The sequence below is a fragment of the Pteropus alecto genome, unplaced genomic scaffold (genome assembly GCF_000325575.1).
Source record: "Pteropus alecto unplaced genomic scaffold, ASM32557v1 scaffold53, whole genome shotgun sequence".
Taxonomy (NCBI): Eukaryota; Metazoa; Chordata; class Mammalia; order Chiroptera; family Pteropodidae; genus Pteropus; species Pteropus alecto.
This window is the reverse complement of record NW_006434366.1, coordinates 533348-547314: the sequence shown is the minus strand read 5'-3', so window position 1 is coordinate 547314 and position 13967 is coordinate 533348. Positions and strand designations below refer to the sequence as shown.

Below are 13967 nucleotides of genomic sequence, written 5' to 3'. Positions count from 1 at the left end.
AGTGCGCGGGAGCAGGTTCAGAGGAGAATGGGAGCTGGCAGGCGGCAGGTGGGGCATCTTAGCCCCAGGACCTTGCCTGGGCAGTGGTAGCACGTGGGCTGGGCCTGTTTTCAGCCACAGAGCCCGGTCCTCCAGCTGCTCGATTGTCTCCTCCTTTCCTGTGTTCCTCCTCCTCCTCCTCCTCCTCCTCCTCGGGTGGTGACTAAGCAGCCAGTGAGAGTAAAGGAAAAGTGAGCACTCCGCTCAGAGTGCCAGCCCTGTGGGCTGGAGCCATGGCTCCTCTCCAGATTGGTGGAGGAGTCTTGTCCCAGGCTGTGGCAACCTTGACCTGGTATCTCCTCAGTGAGGCTTCCATCTTTGCTGGTCTGTATAGCAGGCATCTGTGAGGCTTGGCCAAAAGTGGTTGCTGCTACTCGCATTATTCCTCCTTCAGAATAGTCTTGAGTATCCAAGACTACGTAGGTGGCGCAGAGATATTGCTGTGTAAGGTCAGGAGTTATCCTAGGTTGCTGAGCCCTGGCTGTAACCAAGGAGCAAATTGTTGGGCCTTGGTGGTGATCCCTGGTCCCCTCTCATTAGGCTGTCGGTTCCTTGCTGGAGAATTTGGCCACAAAGAGTTGCCAAGATAGCTGGGCCAGGAAGAAAGCGCCGTAGTCCTGACCCAGACGCCGTTGCCGACCCCGGGGCACTCTGGCTGTCGACCAAACGGCTCAAGATGTCTGGTGGGACCAGTGCCACGGGCCCAAGGAGAGGGCACCCAGGACTGGAGGAGGCCACCAGTAAGAAGAAGCAGAAAGATCGAGCAAACCAGGAGAGCAAGGATGGAGATCCTAGGAGATGTGGTAACGGCATTCTCAGAGTGCTTGTGGCCTCCTCCCCTTGCGCATAGAGGTTGATGGTTGGGAAATGACTTTTTTGCTTTCCTTCTGTCTTGGTGTGATGCTGAGAGAAGGACCCATGGTAGGCTGGGGAGAGCCTCAGCTTTGATGTCTGGATATTTGGCTGAGATCCTAAAGATGGTGATTGGTGGAGTGATGGGGTCTTGGAGGCTGCCTCCCCATCATCGTTTCCCTGTTCTTTCCTTTGTTGTCAGGGTCAGTAGCCGCTCCTCGGGAGGAGCAGACCAAAGAGGGTGAGTAATGAATAGGCCTTTTGGGTGCTAGAGTGCCAGGGGAGAAAGGGGACACTGGGTGTGTAGCCCTCATCTGGAGCAGTCCCATTAGGGCTGGGTTCCTGGTACCTGTCAGTCCCCATTAGGAGTTCATGGAGACCTTCACCGTCTTATTGCCACTCTCCCTGCAGAGTTGTTACTTGATTGGAGGCAGAGTGCAGATGAGGTGATTGTCAAGCTGCGTGTGGGAGCAGGTCCCCTGAGGCTGGAGGAGGTGGAGACTACTTTCACGGACACAGACTGTGCGGTGTGGTTTCCAGGTTCGTCCATCTTGCCTGAGCTCAGCAGTATATTTCTGTCCTCTGACATCTTCCACCCCAGCTCACTGTTCCCAACTCTGTCTCCAGGTGGTCGGCAGTGGGGTGGTGTTTTCTACGCTGAGATAGAAAGTTCTTGCACCAAAATACAGACTCGCAAAGGGGGCTTTCTGCAGCTGGCACTGCGCAAGAAGGTGCCTCTGCTCACATGGCCCTCTCTCCTGGTAAGTTCCAGAGCAGGGTGTGGCAGGGACACCCAGTGTAGTTGACAGGCCCTGACTGTTGTATCTTTGGCAGAAGAAACCTCTAGGGAAGCAGGAGTTGGTGTCAGGGCTGCAGTGCCAGGAGAATGGGCAGGAGCCATCTCCCATTGCCCTGGAGCCAGGCCCGGAGCCCCGCCGGGCTAAGCAGGAGGCCCGGAACCAGAAGCGGGCCCAGGGTCGTGGTGAGGTAGGCGCGGGGGCTGGCCCCGGGGCCCAGGCAGGGCCCAGCGCCAAGAGGGCTGTGCATCTCCGCAGAGGGCCAGAGGGGGAAGGGTCCAGAGATGGCCCTGGACCCCAGGGCGATGCCCCTTCCTTCCTGGCTGAGCCGGTCACCCAGGTGAGAGTGGGGTGCCTGCGTGGGAGTTGGGAGATGGGGAGAAGGGTGTGGACTGCAGTGGTGGGATCACTTGCCAGGCTCAGGACCAGTCCTGCCCATAATCTTACCGTGAATAGGCTGAGGCTGAGGAACAGCTCCGGGTACCGCCGCTGAACCCCCAGACCTGCCTCCTGGGCTCAGAGGAGAATCTAGCACTTTTGGCAGGAGAGAAGGCAGTGTCCCCCAGGAATGACCCAGTCTCCCCAGCCATGACCCGGAGCAGAGACCCTGAGAAAGGTGATCGTTCCAAAGAGGAGATGGCAGTGGCAGCAGATGCTGCAACCCTGGTGGATGGTAAAGGTGGGGCTGGGGGTGGGCAGGCACAGCCCTAGATTGGGTTACAAGGTTGGTGGGTGGGTAGGGAGTAGAATAGTAACGGGTAGGAACCTGTCTTGGGTGGCACTGATCTGTGATCTCAACGTAGAGCCTGAGTCCATGGTGAACCTGGCATTTGTCAAGAATGACTCATATGAGAAAGGGCCAGACTCAGTGGTGGTGCACGTGTACGTGAAGGAAATCTGCAGAGACACCTCTCGGGTGCTCTTCCGTGAGCAGGACTTCACACTGATCTTCCAGACCAGGTGGGTGGTTGGAAAGAGACAGGGCAGACAATACGCTCCAGGCAGGCCAGCGTGTCTCATTCTCCTCCTACCCTGCCCCTGCTCTGCCTCTGCAGGGATGGAAACTTCCTGAGACTGCACGCCGGCTGTGGGCCCCACACCATCTTCCGTTGGCAGGTGAAGCTCAGGTGGGTGGTGCCCGGCCCCACCACTGTGCCTCTCCCACCCTGGGCTCCATCTCCCTGGCCCATCTAGCCAGACACCCACCCCACCTGAGTTCCTGAGTGCAGCCTTTTCCCTCAGGAACCTGATCGAGCCAGAGCAGTGCACCTTCTGTTTCACGGCCTCTCGCATCGACATCTGCCTCCGGAAGCGGCAGAGTCAGCGCTGGGGGGGCCTGGAGGCCCCAGCTGCACGAGGTCTGCACACGAGCTCCCTTCATTGCCAGCTCATGTGACCGAGACCCCCACACCCTGCCACATGCTGCTAACCACCAGCCCCCTCATTCCCCCTTTTTAAGGTGCAGTGGGTGGTGCAAAGGTTGCCGTGCCGACAGGCCCAACCCCTCTGGATCCAACCCCACCGGGAGGTGCCCCGCACCCCCTGACAGGCCAGGAGGAAGCCCGGGCTGTGGAGAAGGAGAAACCCAAGGCTCGATCTGAGGACACGGGGCTGGATGGTGTGGCAGCCCGTACCCCCATGGAGCATGTAGCCCCAAAGCCAGAGCCACACCTGGCCTCGGTGAGAATCTGGGAGTCAGGAGGGCCAAGGATGGAGGCCGGAGAGCCTCAGGGCTGCTCTCTCATGCCCCTCTTGCTCCCACAGCCCAAGCCCACATGCATGGTGCCTCCAATGCCCCACAGTCCCGTGAGTGGAGACAGTGTGGAGGAGGAGGAGGAGGAAGAGAAGAAGGTGTGTCTTCCGGGCTTCACTGGCCTCGTCAATCTAGGCAACACCTGCTTCATGAACAGTGTCATTCAGTCTCTGTCCAACACTCGGGAGCTGCGGGACTTCTTCCATGGTGAGAGTGGGGCCTGGAGCCCGGGGCTGTGGGCACGGGATGCTGTCCCCTGCTCACACTTCTGCTGGACTCCTGTCCCTAGACCGCTCCTTTGAGGCCGAGATCAACTATAACAACCCACTGGGGACAGGTGGGCGTCTGGCCATCGGCTTTGCTGTGCTGCTCCGGGCGCTGTGGAAGGGCACCCACCATGCCTTCCAGCCTTCCAAGTTAAAGGTGATCTGTGGCCACTCCCACGCTTGGCTGGTGAGGGCGGGGAGGACCAGCCAGCTGGGTATATGGTGGGTGCTGCAGCTCTGTGCTCACACCTTACCCCTGGATTCAGGCCATTGTGGCAAGCAAGGCCAGCCAGTTCACGGGCTATGCACAGCACGATGCCCAGGAGTTCATGGCTTTCCTGCTCGATGGACTGCATGAGGACCTGAACCGCATTCAGAACAAGCCCTACACGGAGACTGTGGACTCAGATGGCCGGCCTGATGAGGTCAGGGTTGTGGGGAGAGGTGGGCCTGTCTCGGGCACATCACAGTCCCCAGGTCTCCATTCTCACCATCCTGCCCCTCAGGTGGTGGCGGAGGAAGCATGGCAGCGGCACAAGATGAGAAATGACTCCTTCATCGTGGACCTGTTTCAGGGCCAGTACAAGTCAAAGCTGGTGTGCCCAGTGTGCGCCAAGGTGTGATGTGCTCCTGGAAAGAGACTCCCTAACTTGACCTACCTAGCCTGGTCAAATTGAGGTCAGAGGCATTTGCTGTGGGGCAAGGTTTGGGCGAGGAAGCTGACGGGAAGCCTTCAGAGACCATGTGGGCTGCAGAGGTCTTAGGCTTTTCGGCTAAGACGAAAGTGATATTTGGGCTCAAACACAGCTGTAAGGTGGGGCAGGGCTTTGGGTAAGGTTGAAATGGCATATGGGGAGCCAGTTAGGGGCACAGTGGTAAAGTGAGGAGGCTGGGCAGGACCTCAAGTGCCAGAAAGAGGGATTGTTGTCTCCCGACGGTCTTCCTGGTGCATCCAGTGCCCTGAGAATGTGCTGGCTGTGAGGTCCGGACAGCCATCCAAGGGCCTGCTCCCTGCCCTTTGCGCGGCCACCCAATGACACTTGCGCATCCACAGGTCTCCATCACTTTCGACCCATTCCTTTACCTGCCGGTGCCTTTGCCACAGAAGCAAAAGGTTCTCCCTATCTTCTATTTTGCCCGGGAGCCCCACAGCAAGCCCATCAAGGTGAGGAGTAAGCTCTTACTTCCAGGCTGTTCCAGAGACCCTGGGCCACCTCCCCCATGGACTCTGTCTACTCTGTCACCACAGTTCCTGGTGAGCGTCAGCAAGGAGAACTCGAGTGCAAGTGAAGTGTTGGACTCCCTTTCTCAGAGCGTCCACGTGAAGCCTGAAAACTTGCGTCTGGCTGAGGTATGTCTGTCCTTCCGCAGGCTCTTAGGCTTGTGGACACATGTATACTCACAGCACACAGACGTTGGCATCTGTGAAGTCTTTGGCATATGTACACGGACACGTGAATGTGCACGTGACTGCATAAGAACAGGTGGTGTGTGTTGGTCGAGGCATGGTTGAAACCAAGCGTTTGGGCTGTGCAACAAAGGTGCTCTCAGTTCCCAGCCGTCATCAGGGTTGGTGACCCTTAACTGTTTTTCCCTCTTCAAACAAGGAGCTTGAGCTGCAGGATTATCCTTCCACTACTTATGGTTCTCTCTTGATCTGCTGTTCCTTCATGTTATCTCAGATCTGTGTGCTGGTCTCCAAAGGTCCCTAGCTTCCCACCTGGTCCTTTTCCTCAGGGGTACAGGCGGGAAGGAGCTTCCTTTAATAGGGCCCTTCCATGATAACCATGTCGCAGTCACAGCAGGGCCCCACTAGCTGATAAGAGGTTAGAGGCCCTCAGTGTGGAGAGCTAGTGTAGTTGATACTTGTACCAGTCCTGGGCTTTCAGGCTCTCTGATGCATCAAGCTCCTTATTCCATTGGACACTAAAACTGGTGCCAGCAGAGGCACATGCTTCTTTTGGGCCACAGTCCCCACCCCTGCCCCTATAACCCAGGATCAAGGCCAGGCTTCCTCCCTGTGCTCTGGGGCCGAACTAGGGAAGAGGCTTGTCCTCAGGTAAGATCTGTGTGTTCTCTCTTTCCAGGTGATTAAGAACCGTTTCCATCGTGTGTTCCTGCCCTCCCACTCACTGGATACTGTGTCCCCATCCGACATGCTCCTCTGCTTTGAGCTCTTATCCCAAGAGTTAGCTAAGGAGCGGGTGGTGGTGCTAGAGGTGCAACAGGTGAGTGGAGGGCAACCTGAGGGCACAGGGCTGTGGTGGTGGGGCGCTCCCGCCTGGCCTGGCCTTGCTGAGCCCGACGACCCACCCTAGCGCCCCCAGGTGCCCAGCATCCCCATCTCCAAGTGTGCAGCCTGCCAGCGGAAGCAGCAGTCGGAGGATGAGAAGCTGAAGCGCTGTACTCGGTGCTACCGCGTGGGCTACTGCAACCAGTGAGGACCCCCATGGTCTGCCCTGTCCCTCCTCCCCACCTGCCAGGCCCGTGGGGAGGCAGGGCTGGCATCTGCGTTTCCCAGGGCTAGAGGCCAGCTCCTATTCTTATCTCCCTTTTCCCTCCAGGCTCTGCCAGAAAAACCATTGGCCTGACCACAAGGGCCTCTGCCGCCCTGAGAACATTGGCTACCCTTTCCTGGTCAGTGTACCTGCCTCACGCCTCACTTATGCCCGTCTTGCTCAGTTGCTAGAGGGCTACGCCCGGTAAGTTCCCAGTGGTTGAATAAGGGTGTGGTAGGTGTGGGGCAGAGGTGCCAGATGGGCTCGTCAGGATTCTTACTTGCCTTGCTGCCTGTTGCCAGGTATTCTGTGAGCGTTTTCCAGCCACCTCCCTTCCAGCCTGGCCGCATGGCCTTGGAGTCCCAGACCCCTGGCTGCACCACATTACTCTCTACTAGCTCCCTGGAGGCTGGGGACAGTGAGAGGGACCCCATCCAGCCGCCTGAGCTCCAGTTGGTGACCCCCGTGGCTGAGGGGGACACAGGGGTCCCCCGGGCGTGGGCAGCCCCTGATCGGGGCCCTGTCCCCAGCACCAGTGGAGTTTCTTCTGAGATGCTGGCCACTGGGCCCCTTGAAGTTGGCTCCTTGCCTGCTGGTGAGAGGGTGTCCCGGCCTGAAGGTAAGAGTCTGGTGGGAGGCTCTGCAGCTGGGGGAGGGGAAGTGGGGGGCTCTGGTAGCAGGAGACTGATTTATCATCTTCTCTCGCAGCTGCTGTGCCTGGGTACCAACACCCAAGTGAAGCCATGAATTCTCACACACCCCAGTTCTTTATCTATAAAATTGACGCATCTAACCGAGAGCAGCGGCTAGAGGACAAAGGTGTCTGAGGTGTGGGTGGGAGCCGTGGTGGCGCAGGCTGGCTGCTCTCCACAGCTGCGTGACCCCCACCCCCTGCCCGTCTCCAGGAGATACGCCACTGGAGCTGGGCGATGACTGCAGCCTGGCTCTCGTCTGGCGGAACAACGAGCGCCTGCCGGAGTTTGTGTTGGTAGCCTCCAAGGAGCTGGAGTGTGCTGAGGATCCCGGCTCTGCTGGCGAGGCTGCCCGCGCTGGCCACTTCACCCTGGACCAGTGCCTGAACCTCTTTACGCGGCCCGAGGTGCTGGCTCCTGAGGAGGCTTGGTGAGGACAGGGGAGCAGGCCGGTCGTGGGACAGGGTGGAGTGGAGACCCGCTGGTCTTGACCCCGCGTCTGTCCCCTCTCAGGTACTGCCCGCAGTGCAAACAACACCGCGAGGCCTCCAAGCAGCTGTTGCTCTGGCGTCTGCCGAACGTGCTCATTGTGCAGCTCAAGCGCTTCTCCTTCCGCAGTTTCATCTGGCGCGACAAGATCAACGACTTGGTGGAGTTCCCTGTTCGGTGAGCGCTGGGCCCTGGTGACTGAAGGCAGGGTCTGGGAGCCAATGGAGGCCTCCTGGGCACCTGTTAACTGTCTCACCTCTCTGGCTGGGCCCACAGGAACCTGGACCTGAGCAAGTTCTGCATTGGTCAGAAAGAGGAGCAGCTGCCCAGCTACGACCTGTATGCTGTCATCAGCCACTATGGAGGCATGATTGGTGGCCACTACACCGCCTGTGCACGCCTGCCCAATGACCGCAGCAGCCAGCGCAGCGACGTGGGTGAGGGCCAGGGCACACGCAGCACAGCAGGATAGGCGGTAGGGGTGGTGGTGCAGATTATGTTCACACTCTTCCCACTTTGCTATAGGCTGGCGCTTGTTCGATGACAGCACGGTGACAACAGTAGATGAGAGCCAGGTCGTGACGCGTTATGCCTATGTACTCTTCTATCGCCGGCGGAACTCTCCTGTGGAGAGGCCCCCCCGGGCAGGTCACTCTGAGCATCACCCAGACCTAGGCCCTGCAGCTGAGGCTGCTGCCAGCCAGGTGAGGCATGGGGGGGGGCATCGCAGGCTAGTGGGGCCTAACTCACTTTGGAGAGGGCGAGACACAGCTTCCTGTCCTCCAGCGATAGGCCCCTGCAGCCTTGGAACTCGTGAGTTACAGATAGGATTCTCTTACAGGACACCGTAGCCAGAGGGATCCCCGTGCTGTAGGTGCATGCACACCAACATGCCATTGGTGTCCACACAGGCACCCACTTGGCACAGGCCAGGTAGCTTCTCTGAACCTTACTAGGTGCAGTGCCATGAACAGACTGTACCTGACACTCTCCCAGCTTTTCTCTGCACGCTGCCCACATGCCAGCCCGCAGACTCTCACTTGTGATCATCCTGGTGTTCTGATGTGCACTTAGGACAGGGTCTCTCCAGGCTAACCATGGCCTAGGGTGCCTGTTACCCTCTCTGAGGTGAGCATCTGTCCCCGCTGAGCCTTTAAGTTCTTCTCTTTTACTGACTTGGAGTTCCGTAGGCCTAGCTGATGGGCGTAGCCACCTCTCTTTTTCTGTATTAGTCTCCTCCTTGCTGTCCTCTCCTCCCTAGAGCCCTATATGCTCAGACTCAGAGAAATCCCCACAGAGGACAGGGCTCAGGATCTGGATGTGGGTAGGAGGAGCCAGATCACTCGGGTTGGCAGCTCTGTCCTCCACGAGCCAGTCCCCTTTGGGAAGCCTAGGTTGAGAAACTCACCCACCAGCCCCCACCCTGGTGTAGGAAGCTGCATGTCAATTGAGAATCTTTTTGAGGAGGCCAGAGTGCTGTCAAGATTTGCCTACCCTGGTATTCTCAGTCTAGACAGGCCAGCGAATGGCCCATTTGGCTCCTGCCTGCCTGCCTCCCCGCTGCTTGACCTGGGATATAGGGGTTTAGTGCCAGTCATTTGGGTAGGATGATCATGGCCAGGGGTCTCAGGGACACTGGGCCCCCCCATTCCCGCTCTGGGTGCTGATGGCCGTTTCCACACACTGTAGGCTTCCCGGATTTGGCAGGAGCTGGAGGCCGAGGAGGAGCCAGTACCCGAGGGGCCTGCGCCCCTGGGTCCCTGGGGGCCCCAAGACTGGGTGGGCCCCCCACCACGTGGCCCTACCACACCAGATGAGGGCTGCCTCCGGTACTTTGTTCTGGGCACCGTGGCAGCTTTGGTGGCCCTCGTGCTCAACGTGTTCTATCCTCTGGTATCCCAGAGTCGCTGGAGATGAGCTCGTCTGCAGGCAGCTGCTATGAGCTGGCCCACCTGCCTGCCCACTAGGCATGCCTGCCTCTGTGGTGGGGACCAACTCTGGGCTTGGGCATCTGGAGGGAGAAGGTGGGGACTCTGGCTCCCGCAGGGGCAGAGCATCCTAGGGTGGGTATCCGTCCAGCTGTCTGTCCATTCATCCTGCTGCTCTGACCCCTGGCCTGGGGCTTAGCCCTACCCAAGCAGCTTCTTGTATTTAAAGTGTTAATAAAGCAAGACTGTTCAGGCCTGATTTTTGTCTCTCTGTCTCAATGCCACTGCTGTCTGCGCCTGCCTTGGGGCCCTCCCTTGGGTGCCGGGGCTCTAAGCCAGCACCCCTGGGATGCCAGGCAGCATACTGGGCAGCCCCCAACCCCTGTCCTCATATTCTGTTGCAGGGACTAGGCCCTGGCCAGGCCCCCGAGGTGGCCCCCACGCGGACAGCCCCTGAACGCTTCGCCCCCCCTGTGGACCGCCCAGCCCCCACCTACAGCAACATGGAGGAGGTCGATTAGCAGGTCCCTGGCTGGTGGGGGGCCTGGGTTTGGGGATTCCCCACAGAGGGCCAGCTCTTTGCCGCTTCTCCTTCTCTAACCCAGAGGACACTGGCTTCAGTGGGGAATTGGGGGGTGTGATTTGAGGGTGGGTACCTCACAGGTTGGGACTTCTTGACAGCTGGAACCCCTAACCAGTGGGCCTTGGCTTCTCCAGCCATCCTCAGTGCTGCGTGTTTTGATTCTCAGTTGTACCTTCAATTCTTTCTGACTCGCATTATAAACGTTATAATTTTATTATAAAAATTGTAATTTTTTTTTTTTTTTTTGCATTTTGGAAGTGATTGCTGCTGTTTAAATATATTTTAAAAATAAATGATAAACAAGCAGACTTAGTGACTGTGATGGACCAGGTGCTATGGCCACCTCCCTTCCCCATCATCGTGTGTGTGTGTGCGTGTGTGCTACTCTGGTCTGAGGAGAGATGCTCCTGTGGGTCATGAAGCCCTTGTGCTGCCATCAGTCCTCTGGGACCTGCCTGCTGCTCTTTGATCTCACTGATCCCATGCCTCTCATGTGGAGGCGGCTGTGGTTGGCATCATTGTCAGTACCTCACACCCAAGGGGTGGAGTAGTACACCATGAGGCTCTATCCAGAAGCTGACAGCAGGTCAGGGGGCACTTGGGGAACAGGTACTGGGGGGATCTCCCTCCTTTCCCAATCTCAGGTCTTTACTAGTTTAGGTGCCATCTGGATCCCTCAAGGGAGAACACAGCAGGAAAAAAAAACAGGGAATGAGACCCTGGTCCAAGAGTAGGATAGGCAGAAAGGATCAGGGCTCATCTCGGCTGACGTCCTGTGGAAGGGAGCGTACTGGATTCTACCAGGCCATTTCTTCCCTCGAGTCCCTGAGACCTTGGCTCCTGGCAGTTACCCCACAGCGGGTCTGCAACCTTGTCTGTCTTGGGGCCTTTGTGACTTTGTACACATGTAGAGAAAGGGCAAATCTTGTGAGAAGCCTCCTTACCTCTCTTCATGGATAATGTTGCCCCCTCTTCTCTCCAATTCTTGGGGGTAGGTGTGGGCATCTCCAACTGAAGGGAGATGGGGAGCAAAGGTACTCATGAGACAGGTGTCCAGATATCCCACAAAGAGTGTAAGGCAGGCAGAGGTGGGACAGTGTCCTGGCAGCCCTGTCAGTCCATCCCTGCCCCCAAGCCTGTGGGGGCTCATCATGTGGGCTCTGCCAGTACCCCTCAGCCTGGTCTAGAGTCAGAGTGGTGGTGAGCAGAGGGAGCTCCTGGGGAAAACTAGCCTGAGACCAACATTGGCTTTTTCCCTATGGTGACAACAGCACAAAGGCCATGGAGGGGTTGCTGGCCTTGGAGAGGGGCTTGAAGGGCTGGGTGTGAGCCCCTGCAGAAATGGTGGAATTGCCAAGATGGGTGCTCGTGCTGGCATACTACTGGAGGGCCTACTAGGCGTGGGCTGCGAAAGGATTGTGCTGCACCTACACTTGGGTGTAGCCCCAAGTGTTTGGCCGCAGGTGGTCTACATGTACTGGATACAGTGATCAAGGCGCTCTGTCCTAACCGCAGTCCTGCTATGACCACCAGCACCGTGGCCTCTACCGCCTCTGTGTTCACTGTTAGCATATGCTGCAGGGACCTGTCCATAGGTCTGGCTGCTGGCCCCTGCCTCTTCTCATGCCACAGCTGGGCCTCACTGGCTGCTGCTGCCTGGCTTTTCTCCTTGGTCTTTTTCTTGATTTTCCTGAAAGTAGTGCCAGTCTCCTGGGCTGGGTCCATACAACTTCATGGTTCTGCTCTATGCAAGTCATAGGGCTCCAGAAGACTGGCTGGCCTGCCACTGACACTTGTGGCATTCTTGGTGGAGCTACTGCCTCATCCTGTGACATGGAGCCACAGGGTACAAAGGGTAGGTATCCTGAGACCAGGGAAGGGGATGCAGGTCCTAACCCCATTGAGGAGGCCATCACCGGATGTGCAGGACTCACTGATATTGTTATAATAAATCCTTTGGTGGTATCAGGTACAGAAGAGACAATGGCATTGGCGGGCATCTTGCTTTTCATAGACACCTTCAGTGGGCTAGGCATCAGCACAGGGCTGTGGTTCTGCTTGTTGGTGCCCATCTGTGGCACCGCTGCTCCATCCACCAGTGCCTGCACCTGGACTTGGCTGGGCATCAGGCTGGGGCCAAAAGGCCATAGGGAGGTGGGAAGCCCCAAGACACAGGACTGGACCTAGATATTAATGCAGTGTGTGGCCCTGGGCAGAACCTGGCATTTGGTCATTACGTGGGACTCATATTTAGGTCAAGAAATAGGTCTTTGGTCATTAATGGGATATGGCCACAAAACAGGACCCAGAATATGGATACAGATGATAGTCAGGACCCTGCCCAGCCCTCGGAGGTCCAGGAGTATTAGCAACACCAAGGTCTCGAAAAGCCTGAGTTCCAATTTCAAATTTGGAAATATCCTCACCATCCCAGGTCCACAAAGAAAGCAGCTTGTATGTTCTGACTTGACCATTCCCAGCAGGTCCTGGAAGTCCAGTGAGAGACTGTGGGGAGACACCCCACCCCTCAGCACAATAGCCATCATCATGATTTTATCTCCTCTGCCCCACTGTATCCCAATTTCAATAAAATATCCTGTCAAATGCCTATAGATGGATTTCGAGGTCTAATTTGCTTGTGGTTTTCATGGCATTTGCATGCTTTGGCAAGGGGGGATGGGTTGGTAAGTGTGCCAGGAGATTTTAAACCAAATCATCACAGTGCTCGCTTTGACAGCACATACACTAAACCAAATCATCGCAAAACTTCTGCGAGGTCCCTCCTGGCTAGGTGTGTCCAGGTGGGAACTCCAAAAGTGCTAGTCTATGGGGCCCCTAGATTGGCCATTCCGCAGGGTCTCTGCGCTGGAGTCTTAACCGGATTTTCACTCAACTGTTTCCATGACAACTCCAAAGCTGTAACTTGAGAAACGCGACAGGGACTCACATCTGCTCCCGAGAAGGCTGGGATGGTCGCCAGGTTTCCAGGGCGGAAGAAAAGTCAAAGAGCAATGGGCAACGCCTGCGTCTGCCTCCCACCTCCCTCTACCCCTTCGAATGACCCTCGGAGCGGAGAGGGAAACGAAGCATCCAGAAAGGCCAGTTTGGCTGCACTCCGTCCTTTAAATGGCGCCGACCACCCTATAAGCCCCGCCCCCTCCCGCCAAGGAAGGACACCATTGGCTCTCCCTGGCGGCTTCGCTCTCCTATTGGTCAGTGGGCTAACGTCGACGTGCAGATGGGCCCAAAGTTTTCTTTCGGTTTCCGGTGTCCCCGCCATGGCGACTGTGGATTCCGTGTCGCTCTTCACCGGCCTCGGCCTGAGCGAGCAGAAGGCCCGCGAGACGCTCAAGAACACGGCTCTGAGCGCGCAGCTGCGCGAGGCAGCGACCCAGGTGCGAGCCCCTGTGCCCTCGGCCTGGGGTGCCGACAGCGCCCTCACGCAGCGCCTGGCCGGTACCCATCCGCATCTACGCACCTGGTCTCTCGTACGCCTTTCTCACTGGGCGTGGGGCTTCTCTTCTGATCCCTCTGACTCCTGACCCCTCTGACCCCAGGCGCAGCAGACTCTGGGCTCCACCATCGACAAGGCTACCGGGACTCTATTATACGGCTTGGCCTCCCGACTCAGGGATCCCCGGCGACTCTCTTTTCTCGTGAGCTACATAGCCAATAAGAAGATCCACACCGAGCCCCAGCTGAGCGGTGAGACCCCCCCCGCCCCCGTCTGTCCTGCCCCTTTCCACCTCCACCTCCAGTCCTCGCCAACACCCCTTTCTGCTAAGTCCCCCAATGTTTCTCTAAATGTCTAGTTCAGCACTCCCCTCTAAACCAGGCTTGGCATTGAGGGATGGAGAGAGCCGCCTCTGGTGAGACTGACTGGGGAACCGTGTAGGTCTGGGGAAGAGCCTCCCCAGGAGGCCAAAGTATAATTGGGGTTTCATGGGATCAGGGTCCTGTCTCCCTACTTCTTGGAGCTGAGATGCCACAAACTCATTGGCTGTCCTTTCTCAGCTGCACTTGAGTATGTGCGAAGTCATCCCCTGGACCCCATTGACACTGGACTTTGA

General features: G+C 57.5%; 2 protein-coding genes across 15 annotated transcripts in view; both read left to right on the top strand.

Moving 5' to 3' along the window:
- USP19 (ubiquitin specific peptidase 19) overlaps positions 1-10172 on the top strand; it is an 11397-nt gene extending 1225 nt beyond the window's left edge. The window contains exons 2-28 of one of the 14 annotated variants that reach the window (XM_025044866.1): positions 580-842; positions 1094-1132; positions 1303-1431; positions 1519-1652; positions 1726-2028; positions 2145-2367; positions 2492-2648; positions 2744-2815; positions 2931-3046; positions 3148-3368; positions 3453-3648; positions 3731-3864; positions 3974-4132; positions 4214-4324; positions 4762-4872; positions 4957-5058; positions 5795-5935; positions 6026-6144; positions 6272-6409; positions 6508-6824; positions 6914-7024; positions 7111-7327; positions 7411-7563; positions 7663-7823; positions 7912-8090; positions 9076-9215; positions 9719-10172. In XM_025044866.1, the coding sequence (XP_024900634.1) occupies positions 716-842; positions 1094-1132; positions 1303-1431; positions 1519-1652; positions 1726-2028; positions 2145-2367; positions 2492-2648; positions 2744-2815; positions 2931-3046; positions 3148-3368; positions 3453-3648; positions 3731-3864; positions 3974-4132; positions 4214-4324; positions 4762-4872; positions 4957-5058; positions 5795-5935; positions 6026-6144; positions 6272-6409; positions 6508-6824; positions 6914-7024; positions 7111-7327; positions 7411-7563; positions 7663-7823; positions 7912-8090; positions 9076-9215; positions 9719-9725 (4017 nt within the window). In that variant the 5' untranslated portion in view covers positions 580-715 and the 3' untranslated portion in view covers positions 9726-10172. Of the gene's footprint in view, positions 1-579; positions 843-1093; positions 1133-1302; positions 1432-1518; positions 1653-1725; positions 2029-2144; positions 2368-2491; positions 2649-2743; positions 2816-2930; positions 3047-3147; positions 3369-3452; positions 3649-3730; positions 3865-3973; positions 4133-4213; positions 4325-4761; positions 4873-4956; positions 5059-5794; positions 5936-6025; positions 6145-6271; positions 6410-6507; positions 6825-6913; positions 7025-7110; positions 7328-7410; positions 7564-7662; positions 7824-7911; positions 8091-9075; positions 9574-9718 lie in introns of those variants that run through there. The other 13 variants (XM_025044868.1, XM_025044867.1, XM_006909079.3 and 10 more) reach the window with 13 other exon arrangements.
- A 2878-nt stretch (positions 10173-13050) lies between these two features.
- QARS (glutaminyl-tRNA synthetase) overlaps positions 13051-13967 on the top strand; it is a 6638-nt gene continuing 5721 nt past the window's right edge. The window contains 3 exon segments of the mRNA XM_006909075.3: positions 13051-13292; positions 13455-13602; positions 13912-13957. Coding sequence (XP_006909137.1) covers positions 13176-13292; positions 13455-13602; positions 13912-13957 — 311 coding nt within the window. The 5' untranslated portion in view covers positions 13051-13175.